The 23,723-nt window shown below is 48.2% G+C and overlaps 1 protein-coding gene across 1 annotated transcript in view; it reads right to left on the reverse strand.

The window, feature by feature from the left end:
* Positions 1 to 445: 445 nt before the first annotated feature.
* Positions 446 to 23,723, reverse strand: part of Tmem132d (transmembrane protein 132D) — a 636,462-nt gene continuing 613,184 nt past the window's right edge. The window contains exons 6-9 of the mRNA XM_042268019.2: positions 12,456 to 12,661; positions 9,275 to 9,548; positions 6,554 to 6,745; positions 446 to 1,983 (exon numbers count right to left, since the gene is read on the reverse strand). Of these exons, the coding sequence (XP_042123953.1) occupies positions 802 to 1,983; positions 6,554 to 6,745; positions 9,275 to 9,548; positions 12,456 to 12,661 (1,854 nt within the window). The 3' untranslated portion in view covers positions 446 to 801. The remainder of the gene's footprint in view (positions 1,984 to 6,553; positions 6,746 to 9,274; positions 9,549 to 12,455; positions 12,662 to 23,723) is intronic.

Below are 23,723 nucleotides of genomic sequence, written 5' to 3' on the forward strand. Positions count from 1 at the left end.
AGATCAAGTTCAAATGCGGTGAACTTGATAAAGGAGCCACGTGGTTTGTGCCCAGTGTCCTACAGGCAGGAGGCTTCTCTGAGTTGCTCTAATAATGTGTGTGTGTGTGTGTGTGTGTGTGTGTGTGTGTGTGTGTGTGTGTGTGTTTCTTGGCACGTAGTTACAAAGGTATTTGTGGGCTACTCATCTAGCCAGTTCCTTTTTGCCCTGCTAATCTCTGCCTTGGCCTGTCGATAATCCCTGGCCAACTTTGACCCCATCTTTGGGAAATACCAGTTCACTACCCTGCTTCCTGCATCCAGCCTCAGCAGTAGGCTCTGCCTGTATGCACACTCATAGCCGGCCCCACTGGGCCACTCAGATGGCGTGCTTCTTCCCACGGATCCACGCATGCTCATTCCGAGCCTTGCTTTTTTTTTTTTTTTTTTTTTTAAATTTTTATTTTCATGGTCTGAAATACTGACTCTCAGAGCGGCGTGGATCTCACCAAAAAACCAAATCGCTTAGATGAAAAGGGGGAGAGTCCTTCCCTGCAAACCCTCCAACACGCTTCTTGGTTCCAGGTGTGAAAACATTTTGCCATGCACAGCAAACCTCTCAGGTGGCACGGAAACATTGTGCGCCACGGCACAGGCATGGGTGCCGACTCTGGGCCTCCCCGGCTAAGCGGGGATCATTTCCCAAGGCTCCATAGACAGTGTCACCCTTATGGTGTCCTCTTGTCTCATTCCCCCCTTGGCTGCATGTGTACTCTCCATACCCGGGCGGGTTAAAGGCTGAAAGGTAACATTGGAGTCTGTGTTACACATGCTCATGTAGTCTCTCCATGCAACCGTGAGGTTCAGGGCACTCCCCGGGGCCCAGGGCCTGGCAGACCCACTTAATGTCATCCTCATTACTCAACACCATGGTGTTCCCAGCCGAACACCCGTCATCTGAGGAGATGGCAGAGAATGTGGAAAATGTCACTCTTTTCCTTTTGGAGGTAGGGGATGTGGGGGGTTCGCTTTTCTGTTCCTTCCCATCTGTGAGCATGGCTCCTGCCGACCTGAACAGCTGTCCATTGATGCTGCTCTGGGAGTTTGAGCTGAGGAGGAGTTTGCTCTCCTCGAAGTCCAGACCCCTGTCAATGGCAGTGATCTGCTCCTCTTGGGAGGAGGCGAAGTTCATGTGGTTCCCCAACAGCTCTGTCCGGTTGCTCAGCCCAACCCAGTCATGAGAGTGACTCAGACCTTCTTGCTCGGCGAAGGGAACCTGTTTGTGCCTGTACTTCAGGGCAAAGGTCACACAATTAATTAAGAACACCAAGATAGCCAGGCAGAAGACCCCCAGCAAAGCATACATCCCAATTTCCAGGTCACTCAAGCCCTTGGCTGCCTGATCGGGGTCGTGCTCCTCAGAGCCTGTGTTGCTCCTGGGGAGGTCCACCTGGTCTGGGAAGCTGGTGAGGTCTGTGGCCATGGTCTGTGAGAGGATGATGTCATCTAACAGGCTTTCCTGGCCTTCCTTCTTCTGGAAAGTCGGCCTCTTGGTTGTACTGCCCCATCCCTCCATGAGCCCCATGGATGAGCTGCTGTAGTACGGCCCTTCGGGGCTGCCCCATTCCTGCAAAGGCCTTTTGGATCTCCTCTCGTTGATATTCTCCACATGAAGCCCGGCCCCAAGGTGTCCGCTCTCACTGCTGTTGGGGTTCCCATCATTCTGTCCAAATTTCACCTTGATGTTGGCTGTTCCCACGGCCAGCACGCTCTTCCGCTTAGATTTCTGGCAAGATTCGCTGATCAACATCTCCACCTTCACCAGAGCCCCCTGCCCTTCGTTTTCTGCAGCGATGATAGGCCACTTGAATTTGGGGTCCTGGAGAATGGAGACAACCTTCTCATCCAAGGAGGTGGCCATCAGGGAGAAATCCTTCTCATCGTAAATGTCCAACGGTGTGACAGAACCATCGCTGAACTGCACCCAACAGCTGATGGCCGCTTCCTGTGGAAGAAGAGAAGTGGGTCAACATGCGTCAAGAGGCCCAGCAAGCCTGCACGTAGAATGAACTTTTCCTGGGGCTTCAAGGAAAAGCCAGTTGGACAATGTAGAGAAAGCCCTAAGCAGCTCTACCACAGAACATGGAGGGATGTGAATTCCTATAAAGAACCAAGAGGGGGCGGGCAAATGGGACCAGATTAAGCCTTCCAAAATAAGATTGGCTTTTGAGGTTGGGGACATAGTTCAGTTGGTGGAGTGCTTGCCTAGAAAGTGTGAAGCCTTGGGCTCCATCCCTAGCACCAAATTAACCCAGGCACAGTGGCACACAACTCTAATCTCAGCACTTGGGAAATGGAGGCAGGAGCATAGGGATTCTAGGTCATCCTTGACTGTGTAATGAGTTCTGGGTATCCTTGTCTCAAAAAAATTTAAGATTGACTTATTTTCTGAGCTGTTAGCAGTCAAACAGGTTCAGAGCCCCCTCCCCCCCATGATCTACTCCTGCACAATTTTAAACTGCTTATCAACCAGTATGGCTGGTGAGCGGGCTCCTTCACAAGGGTCTCAGGTGTAAATTCAATGTGGTACCCTGCCATCTGACACCATCTTAGCATCCCGGTCTCATTATCACACATGACACAGATTGAGGACATTGATCTAGACAGAAAGAGAAACACCTCAGGGTCACTGAAGGGCGTGGTGTCACTGGCTCGACCTTCTCCGGGATACAGCTGGCCTGTGCTCCCCTGGAGACAAAGCCTTGGCTTAAGGTAGCTGTGAACATGGCTAGAGACAGTAGGAGACTTTGCCTCTGTTTCCCCCACCTTTCATTTCAACCAATGGGAAGAAACTTGGGGACACAAAGGCCGTCTACAGCCGAGGTCCCTGTGTGTCTCCATCTCTTGCCTTCTGCACTTTGTGTTCAGACATCTTTATCCATTCATGGTGTGAGCTGGTGGCTTCATTGATGTCCTCATTTTAACTAAAAGCCTTTGATCTTGGCTATGTCCATGGATGGGCACTTGTAGGATGTACTGTATGCTGTGAATATATGTTGCTATGATTGATTGATAAATAAAATGCTGATTGGCCAGTAGCCAGGCAGGAAGGATAGTGTAGGTGGGACAAGGAGAGAGGAGAATTCTGGGAGGTGGAAGGCTGAGTCAGGAGACGCTGCCAGCCGCCAGGAGGAGAAGCATGATGTAAGATACTGGTAAGCCATGAGACACGTGGCAAGGTATAGATTTATAGAAATGGGTTTATTTAAGCTGTAAGAACAGATAGCAAGAAGCCTGCCACAGCTATACAGTTTATAAGTAATATAAGTCTCTGTGTTTACTTGGAGGACGTGAGTGGGAGAGATTTGTCCCGACTGTCGGCAGGCCAGGATACGAGAAAACTTCAGCTACAGGCACTCCCACTGCTTTCTTCCTTATCTAGTTCCATGGAAAGCCTACTCCACCCCAAGCCCTGTATCTATTTCCCAGGACCTGCAAGTTCAAGCCCAGCCTGGGCAACAGTCCCTAGAGACCCATGCATTACTGGCTGGCCTCAGCTAGTTAAAAAGGAGACTGCCATGGTAGCCCTGAAGCTGAGCATCACTGAGTGGGGTCATTGTCCTCCTCCTTCTCAGACTCAGATAGTAGCACAAAAGATGAATGGAGGAAACTTAAGTAAAATGAGGTAGGTAGGCCCCCTTGGGGGCCACCATGGTAGCTCACAAATAAGCAAAGATATGAGTGTGGTAATCATGTAAGACTTAAAAAATGACAAGATCTCAGGGAAGGGAGAATGGGAGCCAGATGACCTGGGTCTCCCAGCCAGGATCTGAGAGTTCCTTTGTCCTCTACCCCCTTCCCTATGATTGACTGGTATTCTTCCTTTCCCCCATCCTAACAGCCCTCACTAGTGACTGAAGTAAACATTTCCTGGGTGATGTTTAGCCCAGAAGAAACAAAGCAAGACCCACAAAGGTGGTGGGTGGCTTCCACACCCTCTTTTGTTAGATGTTGGCTTAAGCCAGCCCCTCCATGGGAAATGGGCCAGGATGCAGTGCAAAAGCCACAGGACCCCCGCACTGATCCACCAGCTCGCTCTGTTGTGCCAGGAGATCTCAGCAGGGGATGCATACGGACCGGGTGACTGGCTTTTTGAAGTCGTCAGGTCATCGCCAAGCTGCACAAGGGGACTGAGGGCCATGCAACCTACCCCAGAGCTACCCTTAGGGGAGCAGGTGACACTCTGCTTGTCAGGGATGAATTAGCTCTATTCTGGCTGTGTCTTATCACATTTTAAATTCTTAACTGGCTGTGGTCTGATTTTATCATCCACTGAGCTAGGAGGAAAGCTCATCTCTCGCTCTTCCTATCTGTACTTTGCAGGCTGCTGTCCATCCTTCTAGACAAAAGGAGGCTTGATTTTTTGCCAAGAACTCATATCGGTTACTAGGAACATCAGCTCTCCAATGTTTTCTAACCTCAATCCTCCATATAAGACTGTGCTATCAGGACTCAATGACTGGCTAGCACCTGAGAGGGGAATTTGAGGTACAGGTCCAGCTGGAAGAAGGCTGGAGGAAGTGAGTTGGACTCTGTCTTCTTCCTGCTGTGAGCACGGTCAGTGTCTGCAGATGCCTGGTGCTGTGAGGGAGGCTGGGTCTGGCAACTCTCCCTGCTGTGGTGGAAGAAGGGTTTCTGATGGATAGGGAAGCTTCCAGAAAAGTCTCTCTGTGGGTTGGATGAGGATGATCCCATGCAGAGAGAACTGATTGCTGTCCTTTGCTGTATAGTTCATCTCCATCTCTATGTTTCATCTAAGAAATCATGTCTGTCAACATCTGAAGAGGAGTAAGTATATTCTATCTGCAGATCTACAGTGCACAAACCACTGAGTTGCGCACATACACACATACACACCACACCATACAATTGCATGCATCAGAGTATATTCACACACCACACCATAAACTGCATGCATCAGAGTATATTCACACACACAATGCCCATACAATATAAGCAATACACATTATATTCACATCCATACACAGAGTACACAGTACACATGCAGACACATACACAAACATGCACACAACGCAGGATACCTGAACAAGATCCACACGTACATACACCCAACACACAGTACGCTCACTCAGGCACATAGACATACACATAGGTACACGTACAACACAAACATGTACACAGCAGACAATACAATACACAAGAAACATATAGACCCACATGCAGACACATACATGAGCACATAGAAGACACACAGATTGGCACATCTGTAAATGTGTCCTATACTGGTTGAACTTTTGTCAACCCGACACAAACCAGAGTCATCTGGGAAGAGGAAACTTCAATTGAGATGATGCCTCCATCAGATACACTTCTAGGCAAGTCTAAAGGGCCTTTTCTTTAATATTTTGTTTTGTTTTTCGAAACAGGGTTTCTCTGTATAGTTTCGGTGCCTGTCCTGGATCTCACTCTGTAGACCAGGCTGGCCTCAAACTCACAGAGATACATCTGGCTCTGGGATTAAAGGCGTGTGCCACTGCCACCTAGCTTAAAGGGCATTTTCTTGGCTAATGATTGATGTAGGATAGTCTAGCTCACTGTGGGTGGTGCCACCTCTGGGAAGGTGGTCCTCAATGGTGTAAGAAAGCAGGCTGAGAGAGCCATGAGAAGCAAGCCAGTAAGCAGAATTCCTCCATGGCCTCTGCTTTAGTTCCTGCCTTGAATTCCTGCCCTGACTTTCCTCAGTGATGGACTGTGTGCTGTCAATCAAATGAACCCTTCCCTATGCAAGCTGCTTTTAGACCTAGTGTGGATCGCAGCAAAAGAGACCTAAGACATATCCATATACATAACACAAATGCATGACACAGCCTGTTAGTACATTGGCTTTAAAGAGAAAAGGGCAATATGACCTCACGTCAGTTCCCTTCTTCTGCCTGAGCAATAAGGAGAGGCAGTACATGTTCTACATCAGCTTCCAAACCTGCTGGGACCTGGCTGCACGCTGTGGTGATCCTCAGTCTGCCCATGCCTCCACCTCCCTCCCACTGCTGGGTGAGGCCCAGCATGCCAGTTAGGGAGGGCTATTTGGACGGGAGGAGAGTGTAACCTGCCCAGGTCCCCACCCCAGCACGCTTGAGTGTGGAGGACAGAGGAGCATCCTTTTGGTGCCTCTACCCTGAGTGGCTGATGGTCACCATCTATTTCAGGGAGCTAGAAGGCAAGAGGCTTTGCAATTACCTGTTAGCAGCACCTTTGAAGTCAAGAAACGCAGGCCATGGGATGTTCATTTGGAGTATGTGAATCTCTTGCTAAGAGTCGCCATTTGCCATGGGGTTCTCACAATGGGACCCTCACCTGGTGTGAAGTCTACTTAATATGTGACCACTCTAGTGTATGCTGACCTCAACTGGGGCATGATGACCTCAGCTGGTGTATGGTGACCTCACCTAGCTGTGCTGACATCACCTGGTGCATGTTGACCTCCCCTAGCATGTGCTGACATCATCTGTAAGGTGAGACTCAGCTAATGTGAACCCAGAGCTTTCCCTCCTTACCTGTTTGGGCCTCTGCAGAAGTTCCTGAGCCACCGCAGTGGCAAAAATGGCTCTGTTGCTCCCGGGGCTGAGCTGCAGGGACAGTGAAAGCCCCGTGACCAGCTGGACCCCGAGGTCTGTGATGGTGACCTTCTCATCCAGCACAGTGATGGTCTTTTCGGCAAGGATGGCATCCGACAGAGGGGACAGGATCTGAAGGACAGAAGAGCATGTCAAGGGGGAGGCTCTCTCTGGTTACAGCACTTCATCCACCACCTGTCATGTGTGAGGGCATGCAGGGCAATGAGAGGAAAGGAGCCTGCATGAGCCCATTGGAGCAGAAGCAGTCTTCCTCTGAAACTAAATTTTGATCATGGGAATGCAATGGTGTGATGCACTTCTACACAACAGCATGGAGCAGATATGAGGGGGTGCAGAGGGACACCCACAGACCAACTCTGATTGTCACTGCGACCCACTCTTTTTTTTTTTTTTTTTTTTTTCCCGAGACAGGGTTTTTCTGTGTAGTTTTGGTGCCTGTCCTGGATCTCACTCTGTAGACCAGGCTGGCCTCAGACTCATAGAGATCTGCCTGGCTCTGCCTCCCGAGTGCTGGGATTAAACACATGTGCTACCACCGCCCAGCTCACTGTGACCCACTCTTATCCTTAGCAAGAGGAATTAATGTCATTGTTCCTTTGAGTGTGGTGATTCTTGTACACACTGTGGGCCATTTCTGCTATTATCAGTGCATCCTTATTTAAAATCATTTAACTTCCCCAAAGCCTTCACATCCCCCAGAGAACCATGACTTGACACTCTAACTGTATTTATTTCTGTCTCACATGGGAAAGCCAGCGCTAACTATAAAGTAGGGCTTCTTGGGATTGGAGAAATGGCTCAGTGGTTAGGAGTGCTAGCTTCTCTTACAGAGGACCTGGGTTCAATTCCCAGCACCCACAGGGTTGATTACAACCATCTATTGCTCCAGCTTCTGGCCCCTGTGGTCACCAGGTATGTGTGTGGTGCACAGACATGAATACAGGGAAAATATTCATACACATAAAAAATAAATAATATCTAAAAAAAAATGTAAGACTTCCTGATTCAAATACTATCTAATCTATCTCCTGTCCTGGGATGGTCAGTTCCATAATTTGACTTTTTCCTCAACAAGATCTCACTGTCTAACCCTAGCTGGCCCAGCACTTGCTATATAGATCTCATAGATATCTGCCTCTACTTCCCTGAGTGCTGGGGTTAAAGGCTTTCACCAGCACATCAGGCTTCGGCTCCACACTTGGAGAAACTCTGAACCACGAGATCCAGTGGCATCTTGAAATCTTGTCTTGCCTCCCATGACACCCACCCATACCCACACGGACCCTGCTTCTGAGTCCAGCCTGGTGTTGATGTTCCAGTCTCGATTTCCTCTGCACACTTCTGGGGACCAGGGAACATGATTCTCCCCATCCCCATCCCACAACGAAGAGCTGGCTTCCTCCCCTTTCTGTACATCCTCAGACCTCTGGGTGAATTAGGTTTGCATCCCGGTTCACCTGCTCTTTTGACCTTCGAGTTGCAGGGCAACATTTCAATAAACCAATTTTCACAGGCTCAAGTACGATCCAACCATCACCTTTGGTTTATCTGTCTGTGGCCATTTAAATGGCAGTGGGCATGAGATGACAGTCCTCAGAAGGAAGTGAATGGACAAGTTTATCACTCGGGAACTCAGTGGACCTAAGTGAAACGGTCTCAGGACTGGATGCCCTGCTGTGACAGTTCCTTTGATTTTTTTTTAAAAAAAATTTCGTTTGAGGCCAGCCTGGTCTACAGAGCGAGATCCAGGAAAGGCGCAAAGCTACACAGAGAAACCCTGTCTCGCAAAACCAAAAAAAAAAAAATTTTTTTTTCAGGCCAGGTGGTGGTGGTGGTGGCGGCGGCGGCGGCGGCGGCGGCGGCGGCGGCGGCGGCGGCGGCGGCGCACGCCTTTAAACCGAGCCAGCACTTGGGAGGCAGAGCCAGGTGGATCTCCGTGAGTTCGAGGCCAGCCTGGTCCACAGAGAGAGATCCAGGACAGGCACCAAAGCTACACAGAGAAACCCTGACTCAAAAATTTTTTTTAAATTTATTATTATATTATTAGTCATCATTATTATTATTGTGTATATATAGGTCAGGGGACAACTCTTAGGAGTAGTGATGACTCTATTATTAATTCTGTTTTAGTTAAACAATTTTTTGGGATTATAATATAATTACATCATTTCTCCCGTCCCTTTCCTACCTCCAAACGCTTCTATGCTGCTTTCCCTGATTTACTAGGATGGCAGGTTCAAGAGACAATGGCCAGTATGGAACTCTCTGTGACCCAGGCAGGGTGAACTCTCTAGGGTTTTGCCTCTCAAGCTGGTAAGACCTGCCATGGCTTAGGGCACATGATCATGAAAAGGTGGAGCCTTGTGTCTCCACATATTGTGTTAGGGTTTTGCTTCTCAAGATAAGACCTGCCATTGCTTTGGAGACATGGCCAAAAAGAGGTGGAACCCTGTGTCTCCCATGTATCGTGGGACGGGTCTCAGGGTCCTTGTTGTATATCACACTCGAACTATATACATTGCGATTTCACTGAAGCATGCCTTATTAGGAGGCTCTGTTCTGAGCAATGGCAGACAGCTGTGTGTCCACCTGCCAGAGCAGTGGGATAGAAAGCCCCGCCCAACTCTGCAGATGCCTTACCTGGATGGTGGTCATGCCCAGCTCCTGGCCAATCAGGATCTGCCCTCCTTGCAGCTTGGCAATCCTGGGCTCCTCCACCTGCATGAAGTCAGTTATCAGCTCCGTGATATCCACTTGCCAGTCAGAGCCCAGCAGGTGGGCCAGGTGTCCCCCGGGATCAGGTGCCTCGGCCACAAACTGGGTCAAGACTCGCACCATGGCATGCTGGTACTGGAGGGTGCAGCCTCGGCCCCTCTTCTCATCATCATCTTCCTCCTCACTGTCTCGAGCTGGCCTGTCAAAAGATATTTATTTATTGGGGCAACTGTCGGGGACTCCATGAGTCTACTTCCAAAGAGTTCAGCTTGCCTAGGGCTCAGGCACACACAGGAGATTCAGGGTGTTTAACCACTGGTGCGGCAAGAGTTCTAATTGGACAGAATGGGGAGGTATGACAGGTGGTTAAGATCTCCCCAAAGATCCCCACTTCCGGCATTTACTCTGTGCCACCCTCTCTCATCAAGTGCTGAATGGGTTTTATGACTCTATTCAAAAGGGATTGGACAGTCCCTCCCTTAATAAACATTTTCTCTTAACCTATACTAACAATATGTAATAATGGGTTTCATTTTGACGTTTTCATATATGTCCACGATGTATTTTGATCGTATTCCTCATCCCCATCGTTTTTCCTCTCTCATCCCCTCCCACTCTCACTGGCGACCCTTCCTTTTACTAACCGACCCTTCTACTTTTGTGTCTTTTGTTGTTTTGGGGTGGGCCAAGGAGTTTCACTAGGGTTGCTTACGGGAACAAGTGTGAGAGGCTATTTACAGGACTATGGCTTTTACATTTACCAATGGCTGAACCACTGAGGACCATGTCTCTCTCTTCCCAGCAACCATTACCTGCCAATAGACATCAAGGGTCAAAGGCTCCTTGAAGATGTACACTCAAGTAATGGTTGCTGGGTGGGAGAGTTCACAAGACCTTTTTATTCTTTCCTTAATACAAGGTCCCACTATGTAGGCCAGGTGACAACTCTCCTGCCTCAGCTTCCTAGGATGTATTCCATCATGCCTGGCTACATGATTGGGTTTAAAGACAGTGACATCAGCCGGGTGGTGGTGGCAGCGGCGCACGCCTGTAATCCCAGCACTCGGGAGGCAGAGGCAGGTGGATCTCTGTGAGTTCGAGACCAGCCTGGTCTACACAGTCCAGGACAGCTCCAAAGTTACAGAGAAACCCTGTCTTGAAAAACAAAAACAAAAAACAAAAAACAAAAAACAAACAAACAAAAAAAAGACAGTGACATCAATGTAGTTTGTATTCTATGGTTTCTGTCACTAGCTCTCTCTGATGAAGCAAGATGCTGTGTTCTGAGCTGCCCTATGGAGACACCCATCTGGCAGGTCCCTTGTCTACTGATCAGTAGCTAGTGAGGAGCTGAGCCCTATGGACAATGCCAGGGTGAGCCTTCTCTGTAGGAGCCTCCAGATGGGGCACCAGCCTCACTGGTAGACCTCAGCTTTCAGGACTTCATTAAGCCACACCTGGCTGCTCCTTCACAGACTCTGAGAGTCTGTGCATATAGTTCTTCAAGCCATACTGAATTTTAGATTAAGGCCCTGCATCATACAGTGTTCTGATTTCCTTTCTGATGCATTGATAAAATACTCTGACCAAAAGCAACTTGGGATGGGGAGGGTTTATTTGGCTCACACTTCCAGGTCAGAATCCATCACTGAGGAAAGTTGGGGCAGGAACTCAAGCAATAACTTGAAGATAAGAACCATGAAGGATGCTGTCTTTTGGCTTTATGACTTAATGTTTATCTAGCTTTCTTATACAGCCCACAATCACTTTTCTAGTAGATGGTGCTGCCCAGAGTGAATTGGGCCCCCCCTGCATCAATTAATAATTAAGACAATTCTCTACAAACATTCACATAGACCAACCTGATCTAGACAATTCCTCAATAGAGATATTCTGCCAGGATGACTCCTGGCTGTGTCAAGTTAACAATTTAGGATAACCAGGGCATACAGTAATATGTAGTTAATATGACAGAGTTGTAACGACTGGCAAAGTCCTCTAAACCAGCATCTAAAAGAGGTGAGTGTTTACCTTGAGCTTAGTGAGATGCCATAATCAAGGCAGACAGGGACAGATGGCTTCAAACAGACAGATGTTAGCCATTCCCTCACTGTCTGATACCTTGTATACACTGGCCCCTTCCCGCCATCATCTCAGCCTTCATTCACATATCAGCTGCCCGCTTCTCAGTGAGCTCATAGCCCTATGTGAGTCTATCAGCTTTGGCGGCATTGAGATGAACATGCACCAGACCTGGTTAATTCTCTGCCTGCATCATCATCATCATCATCATCAGCAGCAGCAGCAGCAGCAGCAACAACAACAACAACATGCACTCACCATCTATCCCAGCCCCTGGAAACCCAGTTCTCCAAATAAATATCTCTAAGAACCATCTTCCCACTGTCCATGGCACCAACTTCCTCTTCAAGCTGTAGCCTCTTCCAGATGTCACAGGACTAGAGGTGTGGACCTCAAAGGCGAAGACTATCAAAGTCCTCCCAGTGACAACCGATTCCCCACCCTCCGCTGCATCACAGCCCGTGGAAGTCTTTCCTTGTCTGCTGACACATGCTCACTCACTCAGACATTTGAAACGTCTCCAGTGCATGCATGTGTATGTATGGAGGTCCCTGCAGTGATGGCCAGAAAAGAGAGACTAAACTTCTATAACTCTACGTCTCTGGTCCTCACCTGGATTTCTGATGGATAACCTCTCTACCAAATTCCACCCAAGTGTGCTACAGGTACACTAAGACAGACAAGCTTCAGACTTCTCACCAGGGCCGAGTGCTCAGAGCTCCTGTCCTGGTTTGTGGAGTGGTGTCTTAAGCTCATCTTTCTCTAGCTGAAGTCTTGTGGCTGGAGTTCAGCTGCCCACGAGGCAGGTTCTAGGCACTTAGTTCCAGCAAATCACCAAGTGAACCCTTGCATCTACTCTTTCTCTTGCCTACACGGGAAGTCAGTCACCTATGTGTTTCCCTCTTCAGCCTCAGTACAATGGACATGACTTTCTGCTCTGGATGCCCAATGTGCAACACACACACACACACACACACACACACACACACACACACACGATACATACAAGCTCATACCCACCTACCTTTTGTTGGAGACAACAGGGACCCTCCAGCCCTTGATCTGGTTCAGCTCCATGTCTGAGACCTCAATCTGCAGGGGCAGCCGTGGCACCCACACTGTCATCTCCAGGGGGCTGCTCAGGTGCTGGTAGGTGAAAGTGACTGCCACGTTCACCTTGCCCTTCATTTCCTTCCCATTGACAAAGACGTAGTCACATCTGTCAGAAACCTGGTTGGGAGGAGGGAGAGAAAGAAGCAGGGAGGCAGGAGGTGAGCGTCATCACAATCCCCAGACCAGGGAACAGGGCCGTGGCCATGTCTGGGACTCATCATTGTGAAGTAGGGCAGGCACAGGCAGTTGCTCTGAATGAAACACCTGGTGACAGATCAGATCCCGCTGGGGACTCTGCAGACGGGACTAAGGGTCTTTGATAGGCTGTTTTGGTAAGTAAAGTTGTACACATCTGTCTGTTTTCCTATTGCTGTGGCATGCATTTGTGTTTGTATGCATGTGTGTGTACATACATGTGCAGGTGGAAACTGAGGTTGATTTTGGGAATCGGCCTTGGTCCACCTTCCACCTTATTCATCAAGGCAGGGTCTCTTAATCAAATCCGGAGCTTACCTATATGGCTATTCTCGCTAGGCAGCTTGCTATGGGTAGCCCGTGTGTCTGCCCTCCAAGGCTGGGATCACAGACAGGCTGCCATGCCCACCTGATATTTATTTGAATTCTGGATGTCCAAACTGAGGTTCTTAGACTCTCAGGACAAACATTTTTAACTCCTGAGCCATCTCTGCAGACACAAAGGGAAGGATCTTGATTGATGGAGATTAGCCCTGCTTATTTGGGTTGGTCCTGGGTGTGTTCCAGCTTTCCTTTTTGAGAGGGACATTGGCAATATAGGAAGGAAGCAGATACTGTGGCCATGGGGGCAGGAAGCGGTGCTGCCAGCATGCAGGTCAGGGAGGGTTGGGAATGGGGAAAGTCAGTTTGGAAGCTGAAGAATCCCGGACTGATTCCTGATTCCAGATTCCAGACCCTTGACTTTCAGAACTACAAGGGAATAAATACATTCTTCCAAAAGACGGCTGGTTTGTGGCTTGTTGGTTCCAGTAGAGAGTGGACCCAGAGTGGAATAGAAGGATGGACTTTGGGGCAAGAATGAGTCCCCTCACCTGTGCCTTGCTTGTCCACACAAGGAGAGGAAGGCAGGTGTGAGGAACCTCTACTCACTGACCACCAGATATGATACAGGTCAGGGATGCCTGCTGAGCTCACCCCAAGTATCATCTCAGCCTCAGGACCACACAGAAGGCAGGCACCATTATCAGCAGCATCTCACATATGATGAACCCAAGGCCAAGGGACACCGATGACTCTAGCCACCCCAGGACCATGTTGAAGAGTAAGAGACAGGGCTGGCTGTCCCTCTGTCTGCCCTGTCCCCTCCCAGGTGCCATTTCAGCCCCAGGGTTCTTACTTTCCACCTTAAAGGATGGAAAGCCTACTTTTAACACTTAAAGGGGTGTGAAAGAAAGCAGACCAAAATGAGTAGGTTATGCAAAGATCACAAAGGCCTCTCCAGGGAAAGCGCTTTTGTCCGCTTTAGAGACGGCGCGGATGCAGGATGCACAGGACAGGCTATTGTGAGGCTCAGCCTGGGTGGGGAGGCCAATCGATAAGCGCAAAGAGAAATGGGCACCCGGCTCCACTGAAGACGACTTTGTCATCTTCAATGTCTGCCAATAGCAAAAGTACTTAAATCTGATTGCATTGTCCAGCGGGACTAGCTACGGCTAGTTTATTATAATTTGTGGTCTGGCCAGAGCTTCCTTTGCTTCAGGGCCCAGGGAGTTTTTAATTTAAGACCTTTTCTCTTTCAGGATCTCCGCTTATATGCAGGTTGAGCATTCTCAGAGGCTCAGACTCCTTGAAAGAGAGAGACAGAGTGTGTGGTTGGCATAACGGGGCAAGAAGAGAGGAAGGGAGGAAGGAAGGGAGGGAGGGAAGGAGGGAGGGAGCAAAGAAAGAAGAAAAGGTTGAAGGGAGGGGGAGACAAGAAGGAGGAAGAATAGGATGGAGGAGGGAGGGAAGGGAAATGAAGAAAGGAGAGGAGGGAAGGCTGGAGAGAGGAAGAAAAAGAAAAGGATACCATGAGAAATTGCTGTAAGAGTCATCTTTAGAGCAAACGAATCCTTTATGACCTTGACTCTCAGGGCCTTCCTGTCAAGCAGATGACCCATTTAAAGGAGCTTGGAGCTCATCCCAGGTGAGAGAACCACACAGCATGCCTTTGCACAGAACAAGTTGTGGGCCGGGGTACACTAATCGCAGCTTTGAGTGCAAAACTACCTTCACCATGGCACTTTGACTCAACGTTGACTCCTTGAGGTGGCAAAACGCAGTGGCAAGTGTTGGTGCAGATGAGATAGGACCTGGGGCTGTGAGGCAGGGCTGTGCACACAAGGTCAGGGGACATTGGAGCAGGGCTGTGCACAGGACCGATGATGTCCTGGGTCCATGGGGCAAGGGCTGTGCACGGGACATCTTGTGTTCATAGATCAAGCCTGAACTGACATGTGGGTGTGGGAGGTATTATTTAAGCTAAGTGTACAGACAAGCCACCAAGAGTGAGGCTGGAGGCTTGAGAATCTGCCTCTGTGACTCTCTGAAGACACCCATGTGGTACAGTCCACATCCTGGACTCCGAGGGAGTCCAAAGAGCTGTTCAATTAGCGATCTCTGGTTCTCCAGGATGCCGGGGCTTGCCTTCTGCCTTTCCTGCTGTGGAGTGAGGATGTGACCATCATAGGCTGTGAGCTGTGAATACCAGTGACAGGAGTCTCTTTCTTGCTGGGACTATCATTCTCCACATGAGTGACCAAGTTTACCTGTGGCCCTATAGCTGCTACCTGGCTGTTGGCAAGATGGTGGCTGATGCCAGGCCAAGATCTCAGAGTTGGAGCTACATGTTGCTGCCGGCACAAGCAGGGGTCAGTGACACAGTTGAGAAGAGCCCTTGCTTGGTATGAGTCACCATAGCCATCACCCTGACGGTTTGCAATACAAAGGGGCCGTGTTCTGAGGGCTGTATTCGTAAGTCAGAACCTGCCAAATCGATGGCATCAGTAGGCTAAGCCTGGCTGACTGAGACGGATGAAGACAGACGAGCTCACACAGCTCTAATTATCAAAAACTCAGAATGAGCCAAGAATGTAATTGGGGTCCCCACAGAGCAGGGGTCTCTGTCTTAAGTGACCTCACACACTTCCAACCTCCAGGTTGCAGGAAGGGCTCTCTTAATGCAAAGGGAAGTCCATGAGAGAAAGTGGAGGCAAACAGGAAATACCAGTCACAGGGGAGCAATGTAGCTTCCCATCAAGGGGACGGGGTGGGGAAGGAAGTGCTCAGGCAGGATACACAGATGGTGGTCTAGCCTCAAAGGGGGACTTCGGTGGTTGGTTCCTGGACACAGTTCTCCCAAGCCTGTGTTTGGGAGGTTTGGGATACATCCTAGAGACATCAGTGGCTATGAATCATGCTTTTTATCCACTTAGAAAATGTTTATGTGTGCGTACACACATGTACATGCATGTGTGTGTAGAGGCCAGGGGTCAATTTTAGCTGCCTTTCTCGGGAATGTAGTTCACCTCCTTTGAGATGGAGTCTTTCATTGCTCTGGAGTTCACCAACAAGGCTTAGCTTGCTGTCCAGCAAGCCCCTGGGACCCTCCTGTCTCTTCCTCCCCACCATCTCTCCAGCCCCCAAGTCAGGTACAGCGACACACATATTACCAGTGTGCGCCGCTGTACCTGACTTGGGGGCTGGAGAGATGGCTCGGCGGTTAAGAGCACAGGCTACTCTTCCAGAGGACCTGGGTTCAATTCCCAGCACCCACAAGGCAGCTCATAGTTGTCTGCAACTCCATTTCCAGGGGATCTGACACCCTCACATGGACATACATGGTGGCAAAATACCAGTGAACATAAAATAAAAATAAATTTTAAAAAATGTGGGATTGGGGGATTACATTGAGGGCCTTACACTTTTCAGACAAATACTTTACCAACTGAGCCATCAATCCCAGGATTGATTTTTTTTTTTTTTTTTTTTTTTTTTTGGTTTTTCGAGACAGGGTTTCTCTGTGTAGCTTTGCGCCTTTCCTGGAGCTCACTTGGTAGCCCAGGCTGGCCTCGAACTCACATAGATCCGCCTGCCTCTGCCTCCCGAGTACTGGGATTAAAGGCGTGCGCCACCACCGCCCGGCTAACCAGGATTGATTCTTTTAAAATAACTTTTTACAAATATATTTCATTGTGTCCATTTAAGGTTGATAAAATGATACTTTGGGGTTAACATGGATCCTGGAAACATTAATACAGTGAAGGAAAGTAATGTAGCCTCGTCTTGCATGGCGGCCAACACTTGTTTCTGTGGCAGGAACAGCTGGAATCTCCTTCACCAGGACTTCAGAGTCAAGCCTTCACAGCTGGCCTCTGTGGAAACCTCCTGAGAAGTGTGACTTCACAGAGAACATGTGTCCTGTGTCCGAAGTCACCAAGCTCATGGTCGTTACTCACAGTGGCCGTGGGGGACTCAAACTTTTTACTGATTTTACCTCCTGCCTGATCTCTCCTGGTTCTTACCCTGCCTTAGATTCTCTCAAGTCTGCCCTCAGGAGGGCGCATACACATGATTGTCCTTTACTAGCTCTGCCCCAAATAGCCTCCTCTATGCTCTCCCAGCTCCGGAAGACCTGCTGTACTTGGGCTGGCCTTCAGCTGTCAAAACATGAGTCTCAGTTCCTAAGTAGACAGGGCTCCCCATACATGGGGGTGGGAGATAGGCACACACTGGGCTTGTTCTTAGGGGATCCACCGGAGCAGGTCCCCTCCCTCCATCTATCCATAGCACCAGGTGCTTAGACCTCAGACTCCCCCTTATGAAAGACGAACCAGAGAGATTCGACCATCTAGGTGAGCTGTCAGACTTCATCAATTCTCCTTCAAGTATGACTAACGGGTACATGTCGAATAATTTATTAACTAGCCCTTTACCATGTTGGCGGCTTCAAGGAATGATCAAGTAACACTCTCGAGTCCCCTCTGTAATCCATTTCCAGCCAATCTCCCCTGCTCCGTGACGGAGACAAAGCTAATATTTCTGACTCTCGTGTGCATAATCCTGGCACTTATGTGAATTTAATGCTAGCTCTAGCGCTTCTGGTTAAATGCTGGCCGGATTTAAATCTTATCTAAATATCACATCTGTGGCAAAAATTTATGTCCTCTGGATGTTTTTCTCTCCCGTCTCCTTTCTTTCAAAAGCTACAATGAAGGATAATGAACTCTTATCTTTCCTGCCTCAAACTGAGCAAACAGTGACATTCCACAGGAGGTTGGCATCTGAGTCTCAGGCTGGTGGGACCCTCTTGTGGTCGGTCTTTATCTTGGGTGAAAAAAAAAAAAGTGTTCGTGATGATGGTAGAGGTAAATACCACAGCTGACATTTAAAGTTTGCTAATGCAATGCGCTGTGTGTAGCACTAAAGCCTTACTCCATCTGTTCTTTGTGGTAAATACACTAAACAATATGCCTTGGATGTTAAAGCCCCCGCTCCCCACTCAGAGGCTCATGTGTTTTAACACTTGACTACCACCTGGTGGTGCTGTTTAAGGAGGTTGTGGGTTGCAGTCTGATTGTTCTTTGCTTTATATCTAGAATCCACTTATGAGTGAGTACATACCATGTTTGTCCTTCTGGGTTTGGGTTACCTCACTCAGGATGATATTTTCTAGTTTCACCCATTTGCCTGCAAATTCCATGCTGTCATTGTTTTTCTCTGCTGAGTAGTACTCCATTGTGTATATGTACCACCTTTTCTTAATCCATTCTTCAGTTGATGGGCATCTAGGTTGTTTCCAGGTTCTGGGTATTACAAATAGTGCTGCTATGAACATAGTTGAGTAAGTTTCTTTGTGGTATGATTGAGCATTCCTTGGGTATATGCCCAAGAGTGGTATGGCTGGGTCTTGAGGTAGATCAATTCCCAATTTTCTGAGAAACTGCCATACTGATTTCCACAGTGGTTGTACAAGTTTACATTCCCACCAACAGTGGAGGAGTGTTCCCTTTGCTCAGCATCCTCACCAACATTGACTAATCCAGATGGCAACCCACAGAACCAGGGAGGCTATATGACAGGGGGGACCCTAGGATGACTGTGGCTTAGAATAAGTTTTGGGTTTACTCAAAAATAAATAAATAAAAATAAATAAATAAATAAATAAATAAATAAATAAATAAATAAATAAATAAAAGTTGTAAAACAACAACAACAAAGGAGGTTGTGGAACCTTTAGGGCTATGGCCCTGCCAGCAGAAATGAATCATTGAGAGTAATGGGTCTTGAGGGTGGAATCCATTTCATGTTGTGGCCTGAGCTTTCTACATTTCTCTCTCTCTCTCTCTCTCTCTCTCTCTCTCTCTCTCTCTCTCTCTCTCTCTCTCTCTCTCTCTGTATGTGTGTATGTCTGTCTGTCTATATCTCTATTTCTCTATCTCTATCTATCTATCTATCTATCTATCTATCTATCTATCTATCTATCTATCTAATCTGTCTATCTATTTCTATCTATCTCACTGTCTATATCTCTATCATCTATCTATATATCTATCTCTGTCTGTTTGTCTGTCTATCATCTATCTATCTATCTATCTATCTATCTATCTATCTATCTATCTATCTATCTATCTATCATTAATTTGGACTAAGGAAATAGCTCAGTGTGTAAAGCATTTGCCTTGAAGGCATAGGAACCTGAGTTCAGATTCTCAGGATCCATGTAAATCTGGACACAACAGCACAGCCCTACAGTGAGGTGGAAGGTGGAGACAGGAGACTCTCGGAAGCCTGAGGGCCAACTAGACTGGCATGCACAGCAGAGAACAAGAGACCTCATCTCAGGGTGGAAGGTGTGGACTGAACCCGAGGTTGTTCTTCAATCTCTTTGTGTCTGTTGTGACACACTTGTGGTGTCTCTGTACTCACACATAAGAGCAGACAATACACACACACACACACACACACACACACACACACACACACCATGAGAAGGAATTAAATTAAAATGGTGACTAGGCTATGTTCAGTTTGACAGGAATCTTTAAAGAAGGTCAGTCCAGACATAGGGATGGAAGATGTGTATACAGTGGGAAGGCCAGATATGGGGAGTGAGGAGGTGGCTACATACACCCCAAGGGAGGAGGCAGAGGAGAAATCAATCCTGCCTTCACCTTGATCTTGCTCCTATATGTATATATGGAAGTGAGGGAACAGATTTCTTCTACTTAAGCCCCATGGCATTTTATTATAAATAGCCCCGGAAAACCATGCAGCTGACGGTACAGGTGAGCACAGTAATCTAAGAAGTCCCTAGAGGCCATTTTCCTATTTCAGGAGACAGTTACCAGCTTGAATGAAGAAGAGGCCATTAGGGACTCAGGGAAACTGGCCTCTTGAGTAAGCTCCATGCATCAGTGCAAGTGAAACCTGGCTTCAGGGACGGCCGTCTTTCTAGAGCCTTCCCAAGGTCTCACCCATTTTGGCTTATTTTATTCTTATGGTATTCCAGTGAGGTGGCAAGCATTAAGAGCACCATTGTACCAAATAGAGACATTGTACCAGTGTCTCTAGTTCACCCGGTGTTCTGGTTTGTTTGCAAAGCTAATTTGCCACAACCTGGGAGGAGGGTCTCAAATGAGGAACTGTCTAGATGAGGTTGGCCTGTGGGTTTATCAGTGTGTGTGTGTGTGTGTGTGTGTGTGTGTGTGTACTGCGAATTGTGGTGTTACCCTGAATATGGGTGGCACCATTTCCTAGGCTGGGCTCTGATCTGTCTAAGAGTGAAGAAAGCTAGCTGAGTATGAGCAGAAGCCAGCAGGCAGCGAATCTATCTATCTATCTATCTATCTATCTATCTATCTATCTATCTATCTATCTATCTATCTATCTATCTCTCTATCTCTCTATCTCTCTATCTCTCTATCTCTCTATCTCTCTATCTCTCTATCTCTCTATCTCTCTATCTCTCTATCTCTCTATCTCTCTATCTCTCTATCTCTCTATCTCTCTATCTCTCTATCTCTCTATCTCTCTATCTCTCTATCTCTCTATCATCTATCTATCATCTATCTATCTATCATCTATCAATCCATCATCTATTTACTTATTCATTTATTGTTAATTTTTTAAAGTTATTTTACATACCAACCACCAGTTTCCCCTCCCTCCTCTTTCTCTGTTCCCTCCCCCTACCTCCTATCTACCTCCCCCATCCACTCCTCAGAAAAGGTAAGGCCTCCCATGGGAGTCAACAAAGCATGGCGCATCAAGTTGAGGCAAGAGTAAGCTCCACCCCCTGCTTCAAGGCTGAGTGAGGAATCCCACCACAGGGAATAGGTTCCAAAAAGCCAGCTTATATACTAGGGGCAGATCTTGGTCCCACTGCTAGGGGCCCCACAAACAGACCAAGCTACACAACTGTCTCCCACAGGCAGAGGACCTAGGTTGGTCCCAGGCAGGCTCCCTAGCTGTCGGTCCAGAGTCTGTGAGCTCCCATGAGCTTGGAGCAGCTGTCTCTGTGGGTTTCCCTGTCATGATCTTGACCCCCCTGGCTCCTACAGCCCTCCCTCTCTTTAACAGGACTCTGGGAGCTCGGCCCTGTGCTTGGCTGTGGATTTCTGCATCTTCTTCCATCGGCTCCTGGGTGAAGGCTCTCTGATGACAATTAGGGTCTTCACCAATCTGATTACAGGAGAAGGTCAGCTCAGGCACATTCTCCACTATTGCTAGGTGTCTTAGCTGGGGTCGTCCTTGTGGATTCCTGGGAGTTTCCCTGGCACCAGGTTTCTTTAAAAAGAGAAAACAGAAGTCAAACTAGAATATATGACTGGGAATGTTTTAGAATTGAGGTGTTTGTGTTTAGGCTATTTCCTCCAGTGAGTGAGGCCATGGAAATACAAGTCGAGTAAGAGAGTGTGTTGGGTAGAAATACTAATGCAGGACTAAGAAGGAATGGAGCCTGGAAATAAAGATCTGGCAGAAGGGACGTTATTAGAGGGGGTTCTCTCTGGTGGCTAGAGCCAAGCCCTAGTCCCCCTGTCTTAGTTCCCAGCTACAGTCATCCTAAAGACCGCCTAGAACAGAGGGGTCCCCAAGAGTCACTTATTGGAGTCCATCTTTCCTCAACACCCCCCAAGACCGAGTGAGACCCTTCATGAGGGAGCGTGGCAGCTTCATCTTTGTGTGCGCCACACCATGCCTCTGGGATTACAGATTTGCACCAACACATCTGGCCTTTACATGGGTGCTGGGACTCGAACTCAGGTCCTCACGGTTGTGAGGCAAGCACTGCATTGATCCATCTCCCAAGCTCCGTGTTCTTTGATTTACTCTGGTTTCTCATTCTTGAAAAAAATAAAAAGTTCAGCGTTTGGCATTAATACGCCAACAACTGTGGCTCTCTCCTGGTTTGGTGGGACTTGCAAGAGCTGTGAAGGGCAGGGACAGTTCCTCATAGGGAGAAGCTGTCCGTGTGTGGCACTGCTCACCAAGGCCCAGTCGTGATGAAGGATCTCACTCCTGTGGTAGGTATGTCCCCGGCTAGGTCTGGGACTCTGAGCAGAAAGAACTCTCTCCCCAGATTTCCTCATACCATACATACATTATTCTGTCTGGGCTCAAAGAGGGCACAGGATGGTCATGGTCAAGGTCTTTTGCCTTGTCCCTGTCCTCACAGCAACCAAAGGAAGAAGCAACAGCTGACCTCTCTCTGGATGTGTTCAGCACAAAGCAACTTCACAACAGTCTATTCTTTAAAGAGGCCATCAGTGACCTCTCTTTAGCTGGCTGCATCCTATGTAACAGGAAATGGTCTATGTCGGCCCTGTAGCAGCAGGACCTATGGGTAGTAGATGCTCAAAGCTTGACCATAGGGATGCTCCTGATCTTTCCTTGAAAGAGGAATGGGAGGTTTTCCTCTAGACTGGATAACCTGTGTGAATGGCCTTTGGGATGGTTTGAATAAGAATAGCCCCTGTAGGCTCATATGTCTGAATTCCTGGTTCCCAGTTAGTGAGAATTTGGCGGAAGGATTAGGAGCTATAACCTTGTTGGAGGAGGTGTGTCACTGGGGAGGGGTGGGGCTTTGAAGTTCAAAAGACTCAGACCATTCCCAGTGTTTCTCTGCCTGCCTCCTGCTTACAGATCAAGATGTAAAGCTCTCAGATGTTCCCATCTCCATGCATTTGCTCAAGCCATCATGGACTCTGACCCTCCAAACTGCAAGCCCCAAATTAAATGCTTCCTTTTATAAGTAACCTTGGTCATGTTGTGTTATCACAGCATCAGAAAATAACCAAGACAATCACCCTCCACTAGAGTTCTGCAGTGGTCATCCTGCTCGGTCACACACTGTCCTGGAAGGCAGTCCTTGTTAACAGTGGAAAACATTAAGTCATCCCCTATGGTCCTTCTTTGATGAATGCATCAGGGGCTCCTCTTGCTCAGCTTCTCCAGGGATGATCTCCTCTCTGCTGTTGCAGCAGTCTGGCAGACTGCACACGGTGCATTTCTATATCATCTTCTCTGCATCTGCTGGCAAACTGCCCATCCAGCTCACCTCCCTACCTGGTTCCTGGTGGTGGTCGGGAGAGATGACTCAAATCCTGCAGGCTCTGAGGACACATGCCTGGTTCTGGTAGAGCAGCTGTGACCTCCAGCAGCAAGGTGGGAGGCCAAGGGGCTCGGGTTGACTTCTCCGCATACCCCAGACTGTGTAGATTCCCAGGAGCCCTGAGCTATCTTGTTTTCTCTGCCGCGTCTGGGAATTCACATCTTTTACGCGTGGTGCTTCCTGAATACCAGACACGCTCACCCTGCAGAATGAGCCATGTGCAAGCCCTGCCTGTCCCTGTTTCTACCTGACCTGTTTCTACCAACGTTCTATTATGAACAGCACTAATCAGGGGAAAATTGAAATTGTTCAGTGAGCACTCACGCCCACCGCCTAACTTTGATAATTAACGTCTTACAGTATTTGCTTTATCACAGATCTGTCCACCTCACAGCCCTCTGTCCATCTGCTTTTTGTAATCCATCTCAAAGGAAGCCACAAACACCCGCTTCCCATGCCCCCAAAGGCTTCAGACCACATGCTATTAACTGGAGTTTAACAATCACTAAAAAAAAAAAAAAAAAAAAAGTAACCAAACAAACCACTTTGTAC

This window comes from Peromyscus maniculatus, chromosome 23 (genome assembly GCF_049852395.1).
Source record: "Peromyscus maniculatus bairdii isolate BWxNUB_F1_BW_parent chromosome 23, HU_Pman_BW_mat_3.1, whole genome shotgun sequence".
In the NCBI taxonomy this organism is placed as follows: Eukaryota; Metazoa; Chordata; class Mammalia; order Rodentia; family Cricetidae; genus Peromyscus; species Peromyscus maniculatus.